Source organism: Vipera berus (assembly GCF_964194415.1).
Source record: "Vipera berus genome assembly, chromosome: 3".
NCBI classification, from domain to species: domain Eukaryota; kingdom Metazoa; phylum Chordata; class Lepidosauria; order Squamata; family Viperidae; genus Vipera; species Vipera berus.
The window spans coordinates 71,445,728-71,471,483 of record NC_138204.1 but is presented as its reverse complement, the minus strand read 5'-3'; the positions used below and the strand labels follow the sequence as shown (position 1 = coordinate 71,471,483).

The following is a 25,756-nucleotide window of genomic DNA, read 5'->3' as shown; positions in this document are numbered from 1 at the left end:
ATTAACAACTGTAGAGATTCATTTAACAACTATGGTAACAAAAGTTGCAAAATGTGGCAAAATTCACTTAATAGCTGTCTTGCTTAGCAACAGAAATTTGGGGCTCAATTGTCCTTAGTTGAGGACTACCTGTAAAGTGTTAGCTTTTCAAGATTTTATTTGTTCTTTTTTCATGCAGAAACTGAATAAAGCTAAAGACCAAAATTTACAAATTCTAGGTTTGCCTAGACCAGGCATGTCAAACTCGCGACGTCATGCTTGTGCTGGTGGGGAATAACCTATGGGTGTTCTGCAACGCACTTCCTTTGCTTTGTGAAAAGAATGTGCCTCCGGCCATCTGCCTTATCTCAAGTCGGACGGGAAGAAGCCGCGGAGAGACCTGACAGCCTTGAGAACGGCCCCTTATCGGTTCTTTTCCACAACACTTTAATACCTATGGATTGGCTCAATTCAAACCGGTCAGTTGGACATTTGGGGTGGGGTTTGAAAGGGCTCTTTTAATGTAACATTTTGTGCGGGAAATCCTCAGATCCTACCTTACTATCCTGCTATCAATACCTTCCGATAAAAGTTCTTGTTGAGACTATGCAAGTTTCAAGAGTTCTGCTTTCTTGGGAGCTTTAACTAAGGCAGGTCCTTGCAGTCACACTTGTAATACTGCGGACAGTTCTGGTTACTATAATACAAAAAAAAAAAGATGCTAACACCATAGAAAGTGTGCAGAGAAGAACAATAAAATTAAGAAAGGGTCCAAAGGCTAAATTATATCATGGATGGTTGAGGGAGCTAGGTATATCTGGCCTATTGAAGAGAAAGATTAGGGATTCATGATAACTGTTTTCCAGTACTTGAGGGGCTGTCACAAAAGGGGACTGACTCATTCTCCAAAGCACCGAAAGGCAAGACAAAAAGTATTTTTTTTAATTTTAATTCCATTTATATCCCGCCCTTCTCCGAAGACTCAGGGCGGCTTACAAGCTTAGCAGTAATTGGTTGAAGCTTGTTAAAAAGATATCCAACCTAAAAGTAAGGAGAAATTTTCTGACAGTGAGAACAATTAATCAATGGAATAGCTTGCCTCACAGAGTTGTGGGTGGTCCACCACTGGAGGCTTTCAAAAATAGACTGGATAATCATTTGACCGGGATGGTATAAGATCTACTGACTCAAGCAGGAGGTTGGACTAGAAGACCTCTGAATCTCTTCCAGCCCTATGATACTTGTTCCATAGTCCACTTTACAATTGCCAAGACTTATGACTGTAATGGACAGGCTCCATTACAGTTGTACGTCAAGGACTACCTGTATGTCCTATATATGCTCATAAGTAAGGACATCTATGAATGAGATGACCTTCAGACTTTTAAGCAAAATACCATGAGAAATCGATAATTTGTGAAATACCCAGGGATAGACCAATTGTGGAAATTAAAACAAATGAAAATTTGAGAGTTGGCTTATTGAAGGTGGCACATTTTTAAGAGTAGTTTGCTTAAAAATGTGACAGATAGGCTTATACACCCGTCTTATAAGCCTTATACACCTGGGAGGGGGGCGAAGCTAGTTTGCATGGACACAGAGGCTGAATTTCTGCCTCCTCCGGACCATCGCAGAGAATTAATTAAGAAATATAACACCCAGTTAAGGACAAAATTTAAGAGATTATGAAACGTGACTTACTTCCCTTGCTTTCCTCCTGAAGTTTGGATTGTATTTTATTCGGTTTTGGACATTCTCCCAGAGAAGCTTTGAATCTGGATGTTTGGCTAAGAGACACGGGGAGAGGAGGGGCCCTATGATTGAAGACTGATAGGAGAAAGAATTTGGAGAGAGTTTAAATAAGTACAGCTGAAAAGATAATAGCTGATTTATAAGTATACAGTGTGAAGGCCCTTTACTCCCTCCTTTCAGTCAAGTGTTGAGATCTGGAGAAAATGGAAATATTAAACACCTTTAAGACAGAGCCTTGATAAGGCATGTGTAATAAAGATAGTTGCTGCCTTTGGATTTATTTATTTTCATCATGTTGCTTTCACAGAGATAAGTTAATAAGAATAAGATAAAGGGAGGAAGTGATGTGTATGGACTATAGACTGTGTAAAAATTCTTAGAAGGTTAAGAGCTCTTTTTGGTGGTTGGATGTCAAAATGCAGCCAAAGTGCAGAAAGTGTTTGGCAAAGACCCAAAGCAGGCCTTAGTCCTTCAGATTTACATCTGATTCGAGTGGAAAAAGCCTTAGAAATGGATGTGAGGAAAAAATCGCCTGACAAGTCACTGACTCAACTAGATAAACTTGATTCTTACAAGAGTTAAGAGAAATGAAGATAAATCTAAAAGAAATGAAGACAAATATAAAGGAGGATTTGAAGGAAATAAAAAATAAAATGGATAATATGGATGTAAGAATAACAGAAGTGGCAAAACAAAGTCAGGATATGACACGAAATATTACAGAAGTGAAGACTCAGATGGGAAAACATGATAAGGTGTTAAACTGTCAGACAACTATGATGCATCAGTGAAAAAGGATCTGTTCGAGATATGTGATTGTCAGCACCAATCAAATTTACATATAGGGGGATATCCGGAAAAAAGTGAAGAAAATGAAGCAAAATTGATTTAAGCAGTACTGGATTAAAGCTACCTCAATCCTCCCAGATGTCCCCTTTACAAGATATGATATTGATGCAATACATAGAGTTGGCCCAAAAAGGTTGGGAAGAAAATTGCCGAGAGATATTGTGGTGCGACTCTGGTCATACACAAAAAAAGAGCAATTGATGCACAAATTGCGCATGTCGTCTATACTGTTTAGGGGGGCATCAGATACACGTTTTTCCAGATTTATGCAATGAGAGGAGAGAGATGCATCAAGTTTGTCCAATACTGAAAAAAAATAACATTAACTACAGCTGGGGATATCCAATTTTTTTGAGATTTTCTTACGGTGGAAGATTTTACAGAGTTGAAATAAAGGAGGAAGCGATGGAGAAATTAAGGGAGCACGGAATCATCAATAAAGATCTACAGGTAAAAGGGAAGCTGGATGAAGCAACAGGAGTTACAAGTTCGTTGTAGAGATAGTATATGAGTATTTGTAATGTTATTATATATGTTTGGGTGTAGAAATTAAGGGTAAAGATGGTCAAGGGAGATGGAGCAGGTGACCAAAGTCCATGTAGGGATGGCTCCTCTTCCCCCCCCCCCGGACGCCTGAAGCGGCAGAGAGGAGGAAGATCTCCTGAAGAAGGGAAGGGGGACAATATATATGTATATGGGTGGCTAAGAGGTTATTTATGTGTATGTTTACTTTATAGTTTTAGTTTTGTAAGATTTATGTTAGAGCACATATGGAGACCAAAGGGAATATATAATATAAGGAATAGATGGAGAAATCATTGAAGGAGGCTACATGGAATGTACATGGCTTTGGGGGGAAATATAAATGAACAAGAATTGAAAAATCAATTAACAAAAGAGCAAATAGATATTGTATTTTTACAAGAAACACATCAAAAGAAAGAAGGGGTGAACGAACTTAGGTTATATTGGTGTGCTGCCACCACGTGGCTGTTCTTGGGAAATTACCAATATGCTAATTGGGTCTGCCAGTACCTTCCCCTTTGTGATGTATTTCCTATCCTGCTCATGATGCTGTACTAGGATCCACCCCTTCTGGGTTGGACTTCCTCCTTCTCCTTGCTCCCTTGTGTTCCATCCTCCATTGTAACATCTGAACACAAGCCATGCGGACAGTAATCCTGTTACTGTCTTTTGACCTTAAAGTTCCGACCACGTTCAACTGACCACACCTTCTCTGCTGTAACCACCTTCTACATGCAAAATAAAGGTATTTCAGATGAACCAGGTGCTTTATGAGTTCACTGTCTGCAAAGGGCCGTTAAACGTGACTAAATTCGCTTAAACAGACCAATAAGAGTCTTAACAAGGAATTAATTTCGCAATAAAACGTGTCTGTAGCAGAACAATTGGGCTGATGAATATGAAAAGGCATTTGGTACATCAAAAGCAAGAGGGGTAGCAATCATGGTAGCTAAAAGATGTGAATTTAAGATAAAAGCCATAAAAAGGAATTATATGGGAAGATTTCTTATAATTCAAGGCTTGATTTATGGACAAGAGGTCACTTTAGCAAATTTGTATGCACCTAATACAAATCAAAGAGAGTTTTATAATAGGGTATATAAAGAAATAGAAGAAATAAAAAAAGATTATGTGACAATGGCAGGTGATTATAATATGGTTATGGATACAGGAATTGATAAATCTAATTCATAAAAAGTGGAAATAATGTATAATAATACAGATTTAAGAAAAATTATTAATAGAAATAGATTAAAACATGTTTGGAGAGAATTACATTTGTTATCAGATACTAAATTAAATTGGTTGAATTTAATACAGTTAGAGAAATGATAAAAATGGAAGAAAAATTCAAGGTGAAAGATAGACGGTTAACAAAATTTGAAATGATTATAAAAGAGAGTGAGGAAAATGAAGAATATATAGGTAAAAGAAGAATTGGGAAAATATACAGAATATTAACTGAACTAGAAGATCAGGCAAAAGATTTAAAATTCATCTGGGAAACAGATTTAGGAGAAATAGATTGGAAAAATATTTGGAACAGAAGAGTATATAAGAATATATCAGTTAGAATTAAGGAAAATTGATATAAACTGATATGGAGGTGGTACCTAACACCATGTAAATTAAAACAAATAGATATTAAATATACAAATATTTGCTGGAGGTGCGAGAAAGTGATTGGAACATATAAACATATGTGGTGGGATTGTGATAGCGCACAAAAGATATGGGATATGGTGTTTAGGGAAATTAGAGAACTTTTGAATGTAAATTTAAATATGTCACCAAGGATTGCATTACTGTTACTGATGGAAAAACAAGATATAAATGAAGCAAAAAAGGAATTGATTGTAAATTTGATAATGGCAGCTAGATTAGTGATGGTTAAATATTGGAGACGGAATTGGGTTATTCAAAGAAATGAGTGGTATAATGAAATATGGAATATGGCAATAAATGATAAATTAACAGAAATTAAATTTTAAAAAGAGATTATTAAAGTAGATAATTATACTGAAATATGGGATGATTTTATAAAAACAGTCTTGGTGGAAGGCAAAGGGAATAAACCTGCTCAAGAATATATGCTGTTTTGGAGTGGATAAGGGCACAATTGAAATATAGTGTATATTGTTAGTTGTTATATGAGAAGAAATATAGGTAATAAAAATGGTCTCGGGGGGGTGCTCTGTACTATTTGTATTTTTATACTGTTTTTATTTAGACTTATATGTATGTTTCTATTATTTGTATTTGAATAAAATAAATTTTTTTTAAAAAGCCTTATACACCTAAGTATATACAGTATTATATAATTCGTTACATTATTAATGTTTTACCTGAAGTGGCAAGAATGCTCCCGCGCTGTCTACCACATAAACAAATGGAAGTTTATTTTTAATTGCTATTTCTTGAGATCTTAGCACTTTCTTTAGTGTAATAGGATAAATAGTTCCACCTTTGATTACTGAATCATTTGCGAAGAAAGAACACCAGATTCCAGATATTCTTCCAATTCCTTTAACAAAAGTGGAAAGAATTATCATGAGAAACATTAGCACGCTTTCTACAAATGTAAATAATTTATAATTGTATACAACTTTTTTTTTAATCCCATTTATATCCCGCCCTTCTCTGAAGACTCAGGGTGGCTTACAATCTAAAGCACATATCAATGTGCTTAGCAATAGCCTTCATTCTATGTATATGCCTGCTTATTAGGGCTTTCGGGGGGCCCCAAGCGGCATTATTACAAAGTCAGCTTATTGCCCCCAACAATCTGGGTCCTCATTTTACCTACCTCGGAAGGATGGAAGGCTGAGTCAACCTTGAAGTCAACTTTAAGGCATTCTACAGAATATTCCAGACAGTTTTTGATAACTTTTGTAACTGAGCTAACCAAGGAGATAGCTTGATTTTTAATATTTGCTACATCGCTATGATAAGGTTGAAAAATATGGAACAAAGAAGAGACAAAACAAACAACTCATTTTTTCAAAATCTCAATATATTAGAACCAAATTATCAAAGCATATTGAAAGCTCAGTTTGAATTCCAAGTTCATTTTGTTCTCCTTTTAGTTATTACCTTTGTCTTAAATATAATTACTTCTATCAGCAAGTTGAATGATTTAATTCATTGATAATTTGGTTTTCAGCTGATCAGTCTATAATTTATATTTATTTCTGAATTAATTGTTACAATTTTGGAGTTGCTTCTCATTTTAAATTTCCAATATTTTTTCATTAATTTATTCCAGATTATTCTGTACATATACTTGCTGTTGGTAGTGTAACACAATGTGACTACCAGATGTTCAGCAATTAGTGGGGTTCTTTGAGGATCAGAGGCCAGTCTTGTCATTTGTTATAACACCAACAGCAAGTACATGTACAGATGACCAACTTACACATCATGATACAACTGACAAAGCAACTTGGGTCCCCTGCCTTTCTTATCTGATTGTTTCTTAGGCAGTATCTCTTCCTCTGATTCCTCAAGGTAACCCACACATTCCATTACAGCATTCATTTTCCCATTTAAACTTTTACAGAATATCGCCCTATTTCACAGAACTTCAGGGATAAAATTGGCAATTTTCATCCAATTTCCTCTTTTTTGTATGTGCTTAACACAGATTAAATGGATACATTTAAATTTTATATCTTTTCATTTACCTCTTAAATAATCTTCAAGCACTCCAAAGTAAGTTAAATATTTCAGTCTTGCATATTCTGCTGATAACATATCCTTGCCATGCTTTCTAGGATCTCAGTCAATAAATATCACAGGCTTTCTCATTGTAAATTATATCATTCTCCTAATCCTGTATATTAAATTCTGCTGCTAATAATTATCTGCCACATATACAATTGGTACAGCTAACCAGAAGACCTATAGATTAGCTAGGTCTTCAGAAATTTTCAATTATTATAAGAAATATATAATGCTACTTTAAAAGTATACGTTATAAGCACAGCTTCATCTAGAACAGTAATAATCATAAACTCGTGTGAATTTGGGTCAAACATTTTATAAGATGTATCAAAACTAATCCCAAAAATGTGTCCAAAAAGTAACAAAATTCATACTGATAACTCTTCTAATTCTGTATTTAAAAATACATCTTTCAATATGCACCATTGCTTTTTTTGTTGCTGTTGTTGACAGCAAGTCCAATTCCTACATCTCAACTGATTAGCTTTGGCCACACAGATGATGGTATCATTTATAGCCCTTGATTTATAACCATTCGTTTAGCAACCATTCAAAGTTGCAATGGCACTGGCTTCCGGTTTTGATGTCGCAACGAAGCAGACGCAGGAAGACAGGGCTCCATCTTTCATGGAAAGGGTCAAAAGTCGCCCTGTAGAGTCGGCAAGGAGGGGACGTGGCAGACAATAATATTACTCTAAAATTGGCCTGTCTGAACTATGAACACAAATATTGACTTTCAGAACTATATTGGGGAACTATTGCCTGATATGATGGAACACTTTGGATTATAAATCTGGATTGTTAAACAACCTTTAATGGTTCTTTTTTCACCCTGGACAGAAAGGATATTTTTCTCATTGGACAGAAAAAATTGAATTTTACTTATATCTGCTTAGGGGAGGTTTAGAATGGCTAGTTGGTTGGATAAATTTATAAAGGCTACTTACAGAAAATGAAATTGATGTTCCATACTTAGCTCTAAATAGTAAAAAACCATCCTTAACATCTGTTTCCAGAAGCCTCAGTTTGCCATATCAGCAAGAAAATACTGATGAACCACAGAAAGAAATTCTCTCCATGTTGAAATTAATACAAGAAACAATTATTTTGGAGAGTTTCCGGTGGCTCCGTGGCGCCGGAGACAGCCTTCCCGGGCTGCCCGCCGCCCAGCTGTGTGATTTTTCGCCCGAAACAGCGCCGATCAGCTGTTCGGGCGAATTTGAAGCCCCCTCCTCGGGAGAAGAGGAGGGGGTGAGCCCCCAGGTAGGGGTTGAGTTCTCCGGGGCCGCCTGAGCTTGGAGCTTGGGCGGCTGAAGGATCGAACTCCCCCGCAGCCTGGGCTGCTCCCAGCTGGCTAGCGTCTCTGCTCCGGACTTCATGGAGCAGAGCCAGGCGTCTGCGACCATCCCTGCTTGAAGGAGAGACTATGAAAGGGAAAGAGCAGGCAGAGCAGTACAAGAGGGAAAGATGAAGAGATGAAAAGGATTATTTTATTTTACTCTCGAGCTTGATGGACTTTGCTTAAAACCTAAAGTGAAAGTGCGACACAATTGTAAGTAAAAGATGGCGTCTAAACCTCCCCCTAGAACTTTTCGGAGTGCTGGAAATTCTCCTGTGCAACAACAATCATTACTGCAGGCGTTGCATTCTCCAGATGTAGTGACATCGAAGGATCTTGAAAAACATACCCAGTTAATTTTGGAGTCAATGGGTGTTAAATTTGCACAGATGGAGGAGAAATTGGAGAAATTGGAGCAGAGAATGGAAGAAAGGATGGAACAGAAACTTGGAGAGATGAAGGTAGACATTTTGTCCTCAGTGCATAAAATAGCTAAATGTGTGGAGGTGCTGGATGACAAAGTGGCAGAACTGACTCAAAAGAATGCTATATTAGAAGCAAAAGTATTGGAAATTGAAGATTTTAAAGACAAAATGGATAGCGAACTGAGTTTGGCCCAATTTTATCAGATGCAGTTTGCTGTTAGAATTAGAGGCCTAAAAGAGAATATTAAGGAAGATTTAAAGCAGCTGGTTTCTGAGGCTTTTGAGGTGGTATTGAATCATCCAGCATCTGAAATAAAACAAGGCATGGACAAAGTGTTTCGTGTGAACTCGTGGATTGCTAAACAGAGAAAGTTGCCTAGAGATGTGGTGGTTTATTTTGTAAAAAGGGAAATTAGAGATGAAGTTATACAAGCTGCCTATGATACTAAAGTTGTGATTGCTGGTCAAGAAGTTTTGGTTTTAAAAGAAATTCCTCCAAAGATTTTAAAGAGAAGGAAGGACTTTATATTTCTTGTGCAAGAGCTCAAGCAAAGGGATATAAGGTTCAGATGGGAGATTCCAGCTGGGTTGAGCTTCATGTATGAAGGCAAAAGGTACTGTTTGGGTACTGTGAAGCAAGCGCATGATTTTTACAACAATGTCTTAAAAGCAACCCCATCAACACTTTTGGAAGCTGCAGAGGGATCTGGAGAAGGAGAACATCAAGAGGATGAAGATGGACAGATAGACGAGAATGGTACAGGAGGAGATCAAGTTGCAACTCTTTTGGATGATCCTAGAGAACAGAGGGTGACGCGTGCTGCCTTAAAACGCTCAAAAAAGAAAAGAAGATAGGTCTAGTAGAAATCTATGGAACTTCCACAACATACTGATAGTCAAGTGGTAGTTGTGTTTTTAAGAGTTTTGGGATGATATGTATGGTAACAGAATCTTTAATTTGGAATTAATGGGCAATTTACTACAGAGGAAGAGGAAAAAAGTTTTGTGGGTTAATGTGGGTTAATCTGTGTAAGAATTATCTATTATAGCCTATTTTGGCTAGAGAGGTTAATAGGGATAGGGGTTTGTGATGTGTAAATGAGAATATGTTTAGGAAATAGTGAATTGTGGAAGAACATAGATGGGAATGACGCTAGTTTTCTTTTATTTTAGTTCTTTATACATATTTAGTATTATTAAGGATTGGTTTACTCTATATAAGCTAGAGAGTGATGGATTTTAGAGTTTATAATTGTTAGTATATGATTGTTTATGATTGCTTTTTAGATATATACCTTGTATTTTGCTCTGGGAAGTCGGGGGGGGGAGGGGGGGAGGAGGGGAGGTAGGGGGGGAGGCAGGGGAGGGAGGAGGGAGAGGGGGAGGGGGGAGATAGGGGGGAGGTAGGGAGGGGAGGAGGGAGGGGGAAGGGGGGGGGTTTTTAAAGGAAAACTGTATTTTAAAACTTTTCAATAAAAAAAAAAAAAAAGAAACAATTATTTTGGCTTGTGATGAGATTAAAAATAACACAAAGCAAATAAAAGAACAATTTTCTAATTTCAATCTACAAACTCAGAAAATAACTAGAGAAGGAACCAGCAACCCAGAAAATAGAAGGAAAACTAGAGAATACTGACACAAACATTGAGGATCTAAAGGAAGAAACTGACGACCAGACTCAGAAAAATGAAGACTTAGAAGACACAATGATAATATTGGAAATGGAAAAGACATGTTACAAATCAAGATTTCAGAACATACTGGGGGATAGGAAGGAGAGCTGATGGAATGAAAGATAAAGCCATTAACAGAAATGTGGGGAACTGGAGAAGGAAGGCAGTTTAATGAATATCAACGGGCTAATTCTTCCAAAAAAACTTTAACTAAATTGTGTCTCATTTCAAATAATATACACAATAGAGGAAGAATTATTTGATGATCCAAATGCACTGACTTGGAAAGTTAGTTGGCAAAGGAAGAAAGGTAGAGTAAGACTGAAAGAAACAGAAGCTTTGACCTATTAGAGGGGATGTTATATTACCCACTGGATGTTTGAATATGGTTAAGAATAGATTGCTAGAAATAGAAGTATTATTATAACTAGATAGATAGGATTGGTAATCAGAATATCATATCTTGGTATGAAAAGGGAAATAAGACCATGCTAAGAACTTTGAATAAGGGACGCTTTTGGTTACTCAAAAATAACTTGTTCTGAAATTATAAATGATTGGGACATTTTGAACATGGATGGGGAATTAAAATTGAGAAAAGCAAAAATAGGATATAGACTGAATAAATGGATATTGAGTGAAAATGCAATTAAGATATGCTTTGGTTAGAAAAATTCTAAACTGATATTATTGACACTATTAGAAAAATGTTAACAAATGTTGATAGACAATTATATATTTACTCACAACAATAAGCATTGTATTTGCTCAGTGTGGAAAAATGTCTATTACCAGAAGAAGAGAGGATGTACTGGAGGCTAATATTGAATTTAGCTTGAAGAAGCTTATATGTACCACGGAATCACTAATGGACTTAAGTTATCACGTTGTCTATTAAGCACTTGATTGTAAAAATAGAAAATTAATAAAATATATATTAAAAAATAGTTGCCATGGCACTGAAAAGACTGGCTTATAATAGTCATATGCTAAAAATATGGGTGCTTGACAACATGTATTTACAATGGTTGCAATGTGCAGGGTCATATGATCACAATTTGGAATCTTCCCAGTTTGTTTCTGACAAGGAAAGTCAATGACGGAAGCAGGATTTGCTTAATGACTGCATAACTCACTTACCTACAGGGATTCAATTTTAAAAAGTGGTAAAAAAAGATCATAAAATCAGGCACCACTCACTTAACAATTGCCTTGCAAAGCAACAGAAATTCTGGTCCCAATTGTGGTTGTAAGACAAGGACTACCTGCACCTTGAATTTCCCCTTATACCAAGGATGGGCAACTTTGGAAAATGTATGACCTGTGGACTTCAATTTTTAGAACTCCTGGGCCAGTCAGGCCTTATACAAAACTTACCAGTGATACATCCTCCAGCAGGAACGTCACCATATGGCATATCAAATCCTGCAAGAGGGGAGAGCTCAAGAAAAGATTCATCATCAAGGAGCAATTTTAAACGTTCATGAACGAGCAATTTCTTTTTCCTCTGAGTATGACTCAATATTGTACTTTTTCTTCTGCTTTTGCTGAACTTCTCAGACAGCTCTGAATATCTAATATGGAAAAGAGACCAGAAATGTTTCCCAAACCTCCTTATCAATGTTCTCATAGATGCTGAACAGCAGCACATATATTGTTTTGCTATCATGCGGGTATGGGTAGGGTAATAATGAGGTTGTACATAGTTAAATGAAAATTTCACATAGTTACTAGTAGTTTTATTACTCAGTATATAAAGAAAAATAAACTTGTATTGGAGTCTGGTAGAAACAATAAAACAGCCTGCATTACCATGCTTGGTAAGCCATGGTAAGCCAAAATTCTTGGCAAGACTGGCTTCCTCCTAAGCCATTCTTGACTTAGATGTGATTATGTCTGATCTATTCTATTATAAAGTCACTAAGAAATCTTTTGCCATTAAAGTGAACATCCCAGATCTTAAAGAAATCTGGCATTTTAAATTACTCCATTCTCTGATTCTTGGATTTTTGCTTCCTCCAAAGATTCTCTGGTAATTATTAAGCTGTAAGAATTTATGAAAAGTTATGCCTTTGTCTTCATATTACTCTTTCAGCTCTTGTTAATGATTCTGAATAAAGTCCTAGTAAAGTCCTTGCTTTCTCTGCTTTTATCCATGAAACATTAACTGAAGTAAACAGCCATTCATTTGGTGGGATTTTATAAAAGATTGATTAATTACAATATAAATATCTTGCATTCAAATTAAAATTTTAAACTTTTCAATAATATAGAACAGAGGTATTATTTTTATTTATTAAAAATATCTAGTTTTGATTAATTTCTTAGCCATGTATAAGTGCTAGAAAGAGAGCTGCTGAGTATTTATTTGCCTCTGAAATTATGTGGAAGAAGTTCAAGGAGGAAACTTATTTTAAAATAGCAGCAATATATCTTAGAAGGCCCTTTCTGTAATACCATCATAACAATAGAACATGTTATAATCCTTCATAATATTGATACTTATGACCCTATATACTATTTAAAGATGTAATGATTCTTTATATTTGCCCATTCAGTAACTCATTTCAAATACTTTGTATCAGATTGATTTTAAATATTACATTAGTAGTGTATTCTTGCTGTTTTTGAGATGACAATATAATTTTCTGCCATTTACATCCAAAAATGATACTAAAAATGTACATAACCTATGGTTAAAGAATAAATACATTTGTATCTTTATCCATCCATCTTCCATCCTCAGTAAACCATGGAAATCTTTTGTATGTGAGATGCTTGTTGGGACATCACTTCTCAATGATTTTTGCCCACCCCACCAGATTGGACAGAATCAGCATGCACTGGGTTTTATTGGTAAAGATGTGTCACATCCTTATATTGATACCTGTCTTGTGAAACAGCCTCCCTTCCATAAGACCATGAAAACCTGGGTATTCCCCAAGGCACTGGGCCCAGGGTAGTAATGAAGTTCTGATGTCTATGCAATTGTATCTCTTACATTGTTTCTTTTTCTTACGTATTGGATTGTGATTCTAGTTTTTATGCAGTCTGCCCATAGTATCTTTGGTAGATGAGTGCTGATATAAATAGCCTAAATAAACATTTTAAACAATAAATTAATTATATATAACTTTATGTGCTGACAAGTTAAATGAATCTGCAATCTCAGCTAAAGCATGCAAAATTCTGATAGTAATATATAGAATGCATTTTGTTTATTGTTACACCAAACTGTTTGATGATGAAGTGAAAGATGAAAGTGGTGGAATACTGCAAACAAGAGAATTACCTTTGAATACATGTCTTGCTGTTACTTGCATTTCCTTCAAATATATGTCTACAGAGTGAAGGGATTTCACCTTCCAATACTGGAAAATTTCTCATATCCTGACACTTATTTTTTAGATTAAAATTCACAGGTGAAGAATGCATCATGTTATATGGAACTTTATTGATCCATTTTATTGTAGACTTGCAGTTCAGCAAGTTCCATATTTGTTGTTTGCCCATGTCAATTTCCTGCCACTGCCTCTTGGGTGTTTAGAATAATCTGAAGTAGGATGTAAACAAAGGGCACCATGAATTCCTGGAGAATGGAATAAAGGGAATACAGTTCTACATCATTCTGGATTGATAAAAACAGCAAAAAGATTTATTAATACAAAAAAGCCCCATAATTCCAAAATCACATAATCTAATATAGAGGTCCCCAACCTTTTGGGCACCAGGAACCAGTTATGTGGAGAGAGGTTTTTCTGCAGACTGGAAGGGGCATGGTTTGTTGCTCTTCTCTGTACTCTTTCTAGAGTCTCGACATCTTTTTTACACTGTGGTGACCAAAACTGGATGCAGTATTCCAGGTGTGGCCTTACCAAGGCATTGTAAAGTGGTATTAGTACTTCACGTGATCTTGATTCTATCCCTGTTAATGCAGCCTAGCACTGTGTTGGCTTTTTTGGCAGCTGCAGCACACTGCTGGCTCATATTTAAGTGATTGTCCACTAGGACTCCGAGATCTCTCTCACAGTTACTACTATCGAGCAAGGTACCACCTATACTATACCTGTGCATTTGATTTTTCCTGCCTAAATGTAGAACCTTACTTTTTTCACAATTGAATTTCATTTTGTTAGATAGTGCCCAGTATTCAAGTCTGTCCAGATCCTCCTGTATCTTAAGCCTATCTTCTGGAGTATTGGCTATTCCTGCCAGCTTGGTGTCATCTGCAAATTTGATGAGTTCCCCATCTATCCCCTCATCCAAATCGTTGATGAAGATGTTGAAGAGCACTGGGCCCAGAACAGAGCCCTGGGGCACCCCACTACACACTTCCTTCCATGTAGATGCAGTTCCATTGAGGACCACATGCTGAGTACGGCCTGTCAGCCAGCTACGAATCCATCTGGTGGTGATGCTATCTAACCCACATTTTTCTATCTTATCAAGTAGTAGGTTGTGATCTACTTTATCAAATGCCTTACTGAAGTCCAAGTAAATTATATCTACAGCATTCCTCTGGTCCACTAGTTTTGTCACTTGGTCAAAGAATGCAATAAGGTTTGTCTGGCATGATCTGTTTTTGACAAACCCATGTTGGCTTTTAGTGATAACTTTGTTCGCATCAAGGTGTTCGCTGATTTGTTGTTTGATTATTCCTAGTAATTTTCTTATATCAAACATATTGCTTCTAGTAATACCTGTAAATTAGTTCTAAATAGAAGCAACCAGAAATTCCAAAATTAGCATCATTCAATTATGCCATTCTTTTATTATGAAAGATCAAATGCTTCTCTTAATAAATCCTTCATATACTTATAATCCTTCATATACAGATAGTTTTTAACTTACAACCCCAATTGAGCCCAAAACTTTTGTTGCTAAGCAAGACAGTTAAATACGTTTTACGATCTGTTACCACAGTTGCTAAGTGAATCACTGCAGTTGTTAAAGTAGCAAGTGGTTGTTAAGTTAATCTGACTTCCCCATTGACTTTGCTTGTCAAAAGATTGCAAAATACAATCACATTACCCCAGAACACTGTCACTGGCATAAGTACATGCCAGTTGCCAAGTGTCTAAACTTTGATCACATGACCATAGGGATGCTACAATGGTTGTAAGTGTGAAAAAGTCACTTTTTTCAGTGCTGTTTAACTTTGGTCGATAAATCAATGGTTTTAAACTGAGGACTATCTGTACAGTTATCTGTTTGTCATATTATTTTTCCTAATCCAAGATCAGCTTTTCGTTTTAGGTAAAATGTACCAGTCTATAATCAGTCACTTTCTACATTTTTTTCCTAATTCTGTGTTGTCCTTTTAAACTAAGGCAACCTTAGTTACATTTTTAGGCCCTAAATCTCTCTCACACACAAACACACACACATATAAAATTAAATTAGATATATGAGCCAAGATTATTCAATATAGTATTAGATTCTGAATCAGGGTTATATCTGAGATGCAAAAGTAGAGAACAATAAAGATACTGTTGGAAGAATAATAACTAGTAATTGGGTGTCAAAGCTTGAATATTATTAGAAAATAGTTACTAAAAAAGTTATTAGTAGTAACTATTTTCTAATAATACTCAAGCTTTGGAATCCAGTTCTAGGATTTTTCAGAATTAGTCATAGCTTTTCTAGTTGAAAATAAAGAATTTCCCAAATATTTTAAAGCCTGAACAAGTTCAGAAATTAATAGTCTTCCAGATAATAAAGTCGCAAATACATGGGGATTCACTACAATCATAACTATCAGTTTGAATCGTATGTAAAATAAAGGTAAAACGCAGCTCCTTGGTTTTTTGCCATCAGTACAAAAGTCCACTGCCCATTTCAGATCGCTTCGAACCCTTTTTTGAAAACAATTCTGAACAGAGGGTTTTGCAATAGTAACTGAGATATGTCACAGCATAAAACGCATTTGATACATCTAAGAGCGATTTATATTGTCCCCTTAAATGAGCAAACGCCCTCTTGACTACGCCGAAAACCTGGATATCTAAATCCACAAGGGCGCCCACACTGCAAAAACCTGCCTTTACAGGCGGGTAGGCTTTGCAACTGTTGCATACTGACATGGTGTCGCTCAGTATACTATTAGTCGATAAAGGCGCTCTCCGGCGAAAAATACTGTAACTTCGTAACCAAAAAAAAAAAGAGCAAGAAATAACTGAAGCAGGCCCGGCACCCCTCAGACCGTTGAAAAATTTGGAGTGGAAAGGAGCGCAGGCGGAGCACAGCAGAGCCCGCTGACGTCGAGTAACGATCTGACTGGCTCGAAGCGGCCCCGCCCGCGAGCAAACTCGGCCGTTTATACCGTTTCTTAAACAGGCTTCGCCTCCGCGCTACGACAAACGGCGCCGCGCCTTCTAGGAGGGAGGGAGGGACGGCCGACCGCCTGTCCCAGTCTTGGTAGCTCAAGTCTCCAAAACCCGGAACTCCTACCCGCTCCGTGGCGAAGTGCGCAGGCCCGCTCCGCTTTCCTGCCTTGGCTGCTTTCCCGGCTCTTGTCCTTCCCCACGTGCTGAAGAAGAGTCGCGGCGGGGCTGCCTCAGGTCAGCCCCGGCGCCATTTGCTGCCAAGAAGGTGGCAAACCTTTCCCGCCAAAAGTGTCCCTGAGCCTCACCGTTTAGACGTTCGGTTTCCAGTTTTAAAGCAGGAGCTCATTTTATTTTCCTTCTGGAAGCCTCGTACAAACGGGCAATGACTCCCTTTCTTTTCATCTTCGTTTTATGAGGCGCCTTTTTTAAGCATAATCTGGTCGTGAAGGTTCAGGGGACGCCCCACCTGCGGAGGCGACGACCAAACGTTTAAACCGTGGTTAGATCTTCCCCACCCCCGCTTTGGGTATTTTAATTTCACTCCGTGAAAAACAAAGCTAGAGAGCGCTGATTTGTGGGGCAGGGGGTGGACGGTCGTAAAGTGGGTCAAAACGCTTAACTATCTTGTTTAGCAATGGAAATTTGGGGCTCAGTTGTGGTCGATTGAGGACAGTGATGCTACCGTTCTCGTGATTACTTGATGAGATTTTAATAGTGTTACTTTTCATTTATTTATGTTCAAATTTTTCAAACAATTTTGATTGTGCAAATCTCTGGGAGAGTTTGGGAGGACCCCCAGTGGTCCTAAGATAATAATTTAAGAAATGCTGCCTACTTCAAAAAAAATTTCTAATATGTTAACTGTCGAGGGAAGAGAATACATGTAGTCCTCAACTTAAGACTACAGTGAAGCCTACAATTTCTGTTTGTAAGCAAGACAGTTGATAAGTGAGTTTTGCCTGATCTTATGACTTTTTTGCCACAATTGTTAAGTGAATCACTGCAGTTGTTAAGTTAGTAATACAGTTATTAAGTGAATCTGGCTTCCCCATTGACTGCTTGTCAGAAGGTCACAAAAGATTATCACATGCCCTCAGGACCCTGCAACTGTCATCTGAATCAGCTGCAAGTATCTGAATTTTGATCACATGACTGATGCTGCAACAATCAAGTGTGAAAAATGGTCATGAGTTACTTTTTTCAGTGCTGTTATAACTTCGGTCAGTAAGTGAGCTGTTGTAAGTTGAGGACTAGTCTTAAACATGATTTGTGTTACATAATGTTTGAACAGGATTCATTCATTTGTGTGTGCTTGTTAAGACTTCATCCTTATGTTGTCTTGATTAGATGGACATGGTTTTTATCCATAGATATTTTGTCCATAGACATAATAATTATTTTTATTTTTCTTCCATGTATATTAAATATGGACATTTCCATATGTACTCCTTCTAAAGAAGTACCAATTAGAAAGAAAAGTATGTGTAATTTGATGTAATTGAATTTAAATTATTTTTTACTTTAAAATATGTGATTTGCTTATACAGTAGGACAAAAAAGTATTTAGTCAGCCACCAATTTTGCAAGTTCTCCCACTTAAAAAGATGAGAGAGGCCTGTAATTTTCATCATAGGTATACCTCAACTATGAGAGACAAAATGGGGGGAAAGAATCCAGGAAATCACATTGTAGGATTTCTAATGAATTAATTCGTACATTCCTCGGTAAAATAAGTATTTGGTCACCTACAAACAAGCAAGATTTTTGGCTCTCACAGACCTGTAACTTCTTCTTTAAGAGGCTCCTCTGTCCTCCACTCGTTACCTGTATGAATGGCACCTGGTTGAACTTGTTATCAGTATAAAAGACACCAGTCCACAACCTCAAACAGTCACACTCCAAACTCCACTATGGCCAAGACCAAAGAGCTGTCGAATGACACCAGAAACAAAATTGTAGACCTGCACCATGCTGGGAAGACTGAATTTGCAATAGGCAAGCAGCTTGGTGTGAAGAAATCAACTGTGGGAGCAATTATTAGAAAATGGAAGACATACAAGACCACTGATAATCTCCCTCGTTCTGGGGCTCCACGCAAGATCTCACCCTGTGGGGTCAAAATGATCACAAGAATGGTGAGCAAAAATCCCAGAACCACATGGGGGGACCTAGTGAATGACCTGCAGAGAGCTGGGACCAAAGTAACAAAGGCTACCATCAGTAACACACTACGCCGCCAGGGACTCAAATCCTGCAGTGACAGACGTGTCCCCCTGCTTAAGCCAGTACATGTCCGGGCCTGTCTGAAGTTTGCTAGAGAGCATTTGGATGATCGAGAACAGGATTGGGAGAATGTCATATGGTCAGATGAAACCAAAGTAGAACTTTTTGGTAAAAACTCAACTCGTCGTGTTTGGAGGAGAAAGAATGCTGAGTTGCATCCAAAGAACACCATACCTAGTGTGAAGCATGGGGGTGGAAACATCATGCTTTGGGGCTGTTTTTCTGCAAAGGGACCAGGACGAGTAATCTGTGTAAAGGAAAGAATGAATGGGGCCATGTATCGTGAGATTTTGAGTGAAAACCTCCTTCCATCAGCAAGGGCATTGAAGATGAAACGTGGCTGGGTCTTTCAGCATGACAATGATTCCAAACACACTGCCCGGGCAACGAAGGAGTGGCTTCGTAAGAAGCATTTCAAGGTCCTGGAGTGGCCTAGCCAGTCTCTAGATCTCAACCCCATAGAAAACCTTTGGAGGGAGTTGAAAGTCCGTGTTGCCCAGCGACAGCCCCAAAACATCACTGCTCTAGAGGAGATCTGCATGGAGGAATGGGCCAAAATACCAGCAACAGTGTGTGCAAACTTTGTGAAGACTTACAGAAAACGTTTGACCTCTGTCATTGCCAACAATGAACTTTTGTTATTGACCAAATATTTACTTTCCACCATAATTTGCAAATAAATTCATTAGAAATCCTACAATGTGATTTCCTGGATTCTTTCCCCCCATTTTGTCTCTCATAGTTGAGGTATACCTATGATGAAAATTACAGGCCTCTCTCATCTTTTTAAGTGGGAGAACTTGCACAATTGGTGGCTGACTAAATACTTTTTTGTCCCACTGTATATTAGCATACATCTGGCTTGAATGGACAGAGGCTAAATTGCTAATAGAATTACGGTAACTACTTCTTTAAACCCATGGTAATTTCCCTTTTTTCAGTTAGTGTTACTATGTAATCATGTATACAGTGTTTTGAATTCAAACGGCGAAAAGGCACTTTGGAGCATGTGGGATGATGGCTCATATAGAGCCTTACAATTTTTAACTTCTGAATTCTGGCAAGAAAATAGTATGGCTAAGTTCATCAAGTCATCAAGAGTTGACCTCAACCTAAAGAAGACTTCATCTGTTTTGTCACATCACGAAAGAAGAAAGTAACTGTTTTTGAACTGTTTTTGACTGAAAGTATAAAGAACAATAGAACAATAATGACAATATCTAATGTTTCAACCAGAGACAGATAATGTGACGTGAAAGGAGTATCGTGTCCCTTCCCTTCTTTTTTTAATCATCCAGTAAATGAGAGATGTGAGGAAATTGTATAATATGATCAGCAGACAATTTTATGTTCAGAAGTATAATTCTCAAAAGTCTCAGGGTTATTATATTAAAGTCATATTGCTTTTCCACTGGATCACTAATCCTTAAAATGTTCGTATATAAATCTGTTAAATTAATACCTTATTTTGTCTGACAGTCATCTGTTCAAGATTGGAAAACATTCCTTCATAGTTACCCACTGGCATATTTTTATTTAATTAACATGGTTTCTGGATGTTCAGCATTACTGGTAGCAAGCTGTCGTAATCCTCTGAGGAAGGGAACATTTGCTGATGAAGTAAAAGAAAAGAGTGCAGAATTGGCAATTAAAATTCTGTTTTTATGAGACTTTCCTCCCCCTTGCTTCCTTATCCACAATCTTTTCAAGACAAGGAATGTAGAACTGTGTTTTCCAGTCAGTGATGAAATGAAACTCCCAGTAGCCTGTTAGCTTGACCAATGCTGATGTTTGCTGAGAGGTGCAACTCAGTAATATTCATAGAACCTCATTTTCTCATTTTTTGCCTAGAGATGTATATATCTTTTTTTATTTCTATCCCACTTTTATTTTTGTACAAATTCAGGCAGCATACAAAATGTTCCTGTTTACTTTCCCCACTGCAACAATTTCTGTGAGGTGAGTTGGGCTAAGAGAGAATTATTGACCCAAAATTAACCAGATTACGGTACTTTCATGTCAAAGGGAGGAGTAGAACTCATCATCTCTTGGTGTCTTAATTCAACATCTTAATTACTATATCTTTTCAATAACTTTTCAATTTTACTGATTTTTCAAAGAATTTCAGGTAAACTGTGTTTTTAAAAGTGATATGCAATACAGTGGCGTAGCGTGGGTTGTCAGCACCCGGGGCAAGGCAAGTAATTTGCGCCCCCTAACCCGTGGATTTTAGCACTCGAGTCTCTTCCACTAGCTCAGGAATTCTGGGAGTTGAAGTCCATGAGTCATAAAAGAGCCAAGGTTGCCTACCCTTGAGTTAGGTTCAAGGCAAAAAAGGGTCTCTGGAGAAGAGGGAAAATGCTAGTTTAAAACTGAAACAAGGCAACTTTAAGGTGCCTCAGCTGTGATTTAGGATGAGACAAAGAGAGGACATGGCGTTGAAAATGGTTAATGGGGCATGTTTGTTCCACTCTTAGTGGATGTCAAGATAAACCCCACGAGAGAATGACCTTACAACAGATGTGAATAGGCTTGGACTACGTTTGTAGATTGAGTGCATACATCACATGGAGCGATGATGGGCTTCATCAAGATTTATGATCCCACAATTGGCTAGTTTTCTCCATCTTGTCCTAAACCCTGGATACCAACCACGGTTTATGGCTTAGCATGTGGTGTGGGGTGACCCAACATGTTAGGCAACAAACAATGACTTCCAACTTACAATGCCTCAGCTTCCCAAGGTTATTCCAAATTGTCCATATTCCAGATTGTTGCCTCCTGCAGACCCACAGTCCAGGCTACCCCCTTCCTCCCCCTTTCCCCTCCCAACCCGGGCTCGCTCGATGTCCTGGATTTCAAGTCCCAGTCATCACCAATTCGTCCAGGGTCAATCAAGGATGAGGGATGCTGTAGTCGAACGTACTGGGAAGTCTCTGCTTACCTGGGAATGAATCTCACGGAACTTGCTTCGGCTACTTCTCAGCACGGAGGGGATTGGACTATAAAGTGACCTTATTAAATTCAACACGGATTCGAGAGTGGGTCTTGTCAATTTCTCGGACCTACCCCCCAAAGGGAAAACTCTGAAGTCCCGTTGACTAGTCAATTTCAGGCAGATTCCTCTTCCCAACTAGGACTAGGACAAGCGCCGTTCTCTTCCTTCCTTTTCTGGCAGAGATTTCAGGAACTTGGCGCTACCTGGACTTCCGTCCCTCTCCAGTCACCTTCCTCCTCTCCTCAATACCTTCCGGACAAGGTACATTGCCCCCCTCCCCCTCCTTACCCCACAATAGAAACCCAGTGAAACCAATTGCCCAAAGATAGCGGCTGTCTCAAAAGTGAACTTCCACGGCCGAGGGGAAGCTCCTCCGAATTCTCAACCTGGGAGCTCCCGTTTGTCTTGGTTAAGAGGAAGTTCAAGATCAGGGGCAGCCGCCGAGTGATTTTGAGAACCGCCTATCCGTTCCTCTTGCTTAAATGGAGGGTGATGGATTGGTTATTTAGATTTAACACCGACGCCTTCATTCAGGCCCCGTGAAGACGGGCGCGACCCGGTGAGTTCACGACTTCAGCAACTGGGTCTTCTGAATCTAAGAGAGATGGGGGGATCTCATCTTTACCTTTACCTCCGGGAAAGGAGATGGGGGCGGGAGCTGGGTCGGGGGGGGCGGGCTTGCAGGTTGAGAGCCAAGCGGAGGAGAGCCGCGGCGGGAGAAAGAGAGGGAGGCGAGACGCCGCCAAGCCTCCCCACCCCCACCCGAGAAAGGAGGCGATCCGCAGCCGCGAGAGGACGGGATCCCGCTCTGGCTGGGCGCAGCAAATGCGGTTGCTTTCTATGCTCCGCCCACTCGCTCGCTCCTCCGACCCTCGGTGAAGCAGAATCGTCCCCCTCCGGCGAGCTTAATGGGCGCCCCCCCAGATGTTGCGCCCGGTGCGGCCGGCCCCCCCTGCACCCCCCACGCTACGCCACTGATGCAATATAACACAATCATGATCTTTAGTGTAATGATTTACTTTTTATTTATGAGTACATACATCCATATACTAGTATGGCAAACATACTTTCTTGTACTATCAGAGTTAAGAATTGATGAAGTAAATATATTGACAGAGTTAAATGTCTCCTAGATATTTATGGCACATACAGGTGAAACTCAAAAAATTAGAATATCGTGCAAAAGTTCATTTATTTCAGTAATGCAACTTAAAAGGGGAAACTAATAGATAGAGTCATTACATGCAAAGCAAGATAGTTCAAGCCGTGATTTGTCATAATTGTGATGATTATGGCTTACAGCTCATGAAAACCCCAAATCCACAATCTCAGAAAATTAGAATATTGTGAAAAGGTGCAATATTCTAGGCTCAAATTGTCCCACTCTAATCAGCTAATTAAGCCATAACACCTGCAAAGGATTCCTGAGCCTTTAAATGGTCTCTCAGTCTGGTTCACTAGGAATCACAATCATGGGGAAGACTGCTGACCTGACAGTTGTGCAGAAAACCATCATTGACACCCTCCATAAGGAGGGAAAGCCTCAAAAGGTAATTGCAAAAGAAGTTGGATGTTCCCAAAGTGCTGTATCAAAGCACATTAATAGAAAGTTATGTGGAAGGGAAAAGTGTGGAAGAAAAAGGTGCACAAGCAGCAGGGATGACCGCAGCCTGGAGAGGATTGTCAGGAAAAGGCCATTCAAAAGTGTTGGGGACTTTCACAAGGAGTGGACTGAGGCTGGAGTCAGTGCATCAAGAGCTACCACACACAGACGGATCCTGGACATGGGCTTCAAATGTCGTATTCCTCTTGTCAAGCCGCTCCTGAACAACAAACAACGTCAGAAGCCTCTTACCTGGGCTAAAGAAAAACAGACCTGGTCTGTTGCTCAGTGGTCCAAAGTCCTCTTTTCTGATGAGAGCAACTTTTGCATCTCATTTGGAAACCAAGGACCCAGAGTCTGGAAGAAGAATGGAGAGGCACACACTGCAAGATGCTTGAAGTCCAGTGTGAAATTTCCACAGTCTGTGTTGATTTGGGGAGCCATGTCATCTGCTGGTGTTGGTCCACTGTGCTTCATTAAGTCCAGGGTCAAATTCCTGCAGTCTGCACCGAACAGTCTTTGCACTCATCTTCACACTGCATTGCGCCATTTCATCTTGTATACACCCAGATGATTTTCTTCTGTCACGTAGGCACAGTCTCTTAATTCTTCTATCATCACTTGCTGTTGTACACCTTTTCCTGCCTTTACCAGTGTGGTTTTGTAGTGACTGAGTCTCCTTATACCTCTTCAGAAACTTAGAAATGCCACCTTTGGTTAAGTTTCCAACAATTTTTCTTCTAATTTATTTATAACTGTAGCCTTGTTCACTTAATAATACTATTTTACATCGCTTTCTGGTTGACCAGTCAACTCTTTGTACCATTACTTTAATTTTATTACGTTTTACAAGCTCACTAAATGAAAGAACACAAAAAACCCCAACCAACTTGAAAGCAATCGCATAACACACTGACAAATGTCCTCCTCTCAGCTTTAGTACATAACATCAATAACTGAATCCTACTGTGATCTGATTGGCTCATTGCCAAAACAAGATGACACCTGATTGGCTCTCTAAACACTCATGCTCATTGGCTACAATCAGATGAAGGAAAGCTACCTGATATCAACCTAAGCAAGTTGTGCTCCCTTTTTCTGGTTATTTGGCTATAACATTTCATAGAATACAGATAATTGAACAAACCTTGTTTCATTACATTCCTGATTAAATTATCTTTCCATTAATATATAATTTGATGGTACTACTCCCAAAAAATAGTGGTGTTATTAGCCATCAAACCTCAAATGTACACTTTTCCCAAATGGTTTCCACAATTTTGGCCACTACTGTATGTGTTTCTGATTTATTTTTTTAGCTCTTTAAGTGAAATTTCTGTGTTCATTTTTTCAAATTTATTTGATTAGTATTCCTAGCTAAACTTAAATTCATCTTCTTATGAACAGGTTTAAGTTCTAGCCAATTTTCAGCAGAGGGCTAAAAATTACAGCACAATGCCTGGCAATTTTGTCCAAGTTCAACTTGCTTTTGTTTTTACCTGTGCAGATTCTGAATAAAAAGTGCCTGGACACTAGGTTCCAAAGACACTGTCCTCATTAAGATTTCTTAAGAAATATGGAAAATGTTATGATGCAAATAGGTTTTGTTGTTGTTATTTCATGAGTACATTTCTTTCCTGCTGCCTTTATAGAATTGAAAGCTGAAAGGAGCCATTTAGTCACAGGTCCAACCACTTGCTCAGTCAGGAATCCCACTTAAAGTATCCCAGATGGATTTGTCTCTAGTTTGTACAAATCCAGTGAAGGGGAATCTACTATGAATAATTTGATCTTTATGAAAAATAATCATCCAGAATCTGTTTTATGTATATTTATTTTTCTGGGTCCTGCACTCTACAACAAGATAGATCAGATTTTAATTTTCTGTGTAATGTCCTTTCAGATACGTGATATTTTCTCAGTGATTATTATAATGAAATTCTCCAATTTTTTTATTATAAGACTTAGTTTGTAATCATTTGATGATCTACAGTATTTTCCCGATTCTGAATCTGTTCTACTTTTGTGAATCCTTCTGTAGGAAGAAAACTATCTACCTTCCAACTGGATCACCCTTTTAAATAAGAAAAAAACCTCTTCTAATCCACATACAAAGTTACAGAAGATGCTTAAGATTTAAAATAATGATTTTATTGGGATTAAGGTTAGATAATAAAACATTATTTACGTTTCATAATTACATTTTAATCTAGAGATAAGGTTAAAAATGATGGAACTTTATAAAACAAAACTTTTTATTGGAAAAAAGGAGTAGTGCAAT

At 38.3% G+C, this 25,756-nt stretch overlaps 1 protein-coding gene across 4 annotated transcripts in view; it reads right to left on the bottom strand.

The window, feature by feature from the left end:
* The window catches only part of LOC308665767 (biotin-dependent 3-methylcrotonyl-coenzyme A carboxylase beta1 subunit-like), a gene marked incomplete at its 3' end in the record, with an annotated part of 31,705 nt that extends 15,028 nt beyond the window's left edge, over positions 1–16,677 (bottom strand). For 3 of the 4 annotated variants that reach the window (XM_081323965.1, XM_081323968.1, XM_081323967.1), the window contains exons 1-4: positions 16,588–16,677; positions 13,558–13,818; positions 11,643–11,839; positions 5,451–5,629 (exon numbers count right to left, since the gene is read on the bottom strand). In XM_081323965.1, coding sequence (XP_081180091.1) covers positions 5,451–5,629; positions 11,643–11,839; positions 13,558–13,778 — 597 coding nt within the window. In that variant the 5' untranslated portion in view covers positions 13,779–13,818; positions 16,588–16,677. Of the gene's footprint in view, positions 1–5,450; positions 5,630–11,642; positions 11,840–13,557; positions 14,297–16,587 lie in introns of those variants that run through there. The other variant, XM_081323966.1, reaches the window with a different exon arrangement.
* Between the last annotated feature and the right edge of the window lie 9,079 nt (positions 16,678–25,756).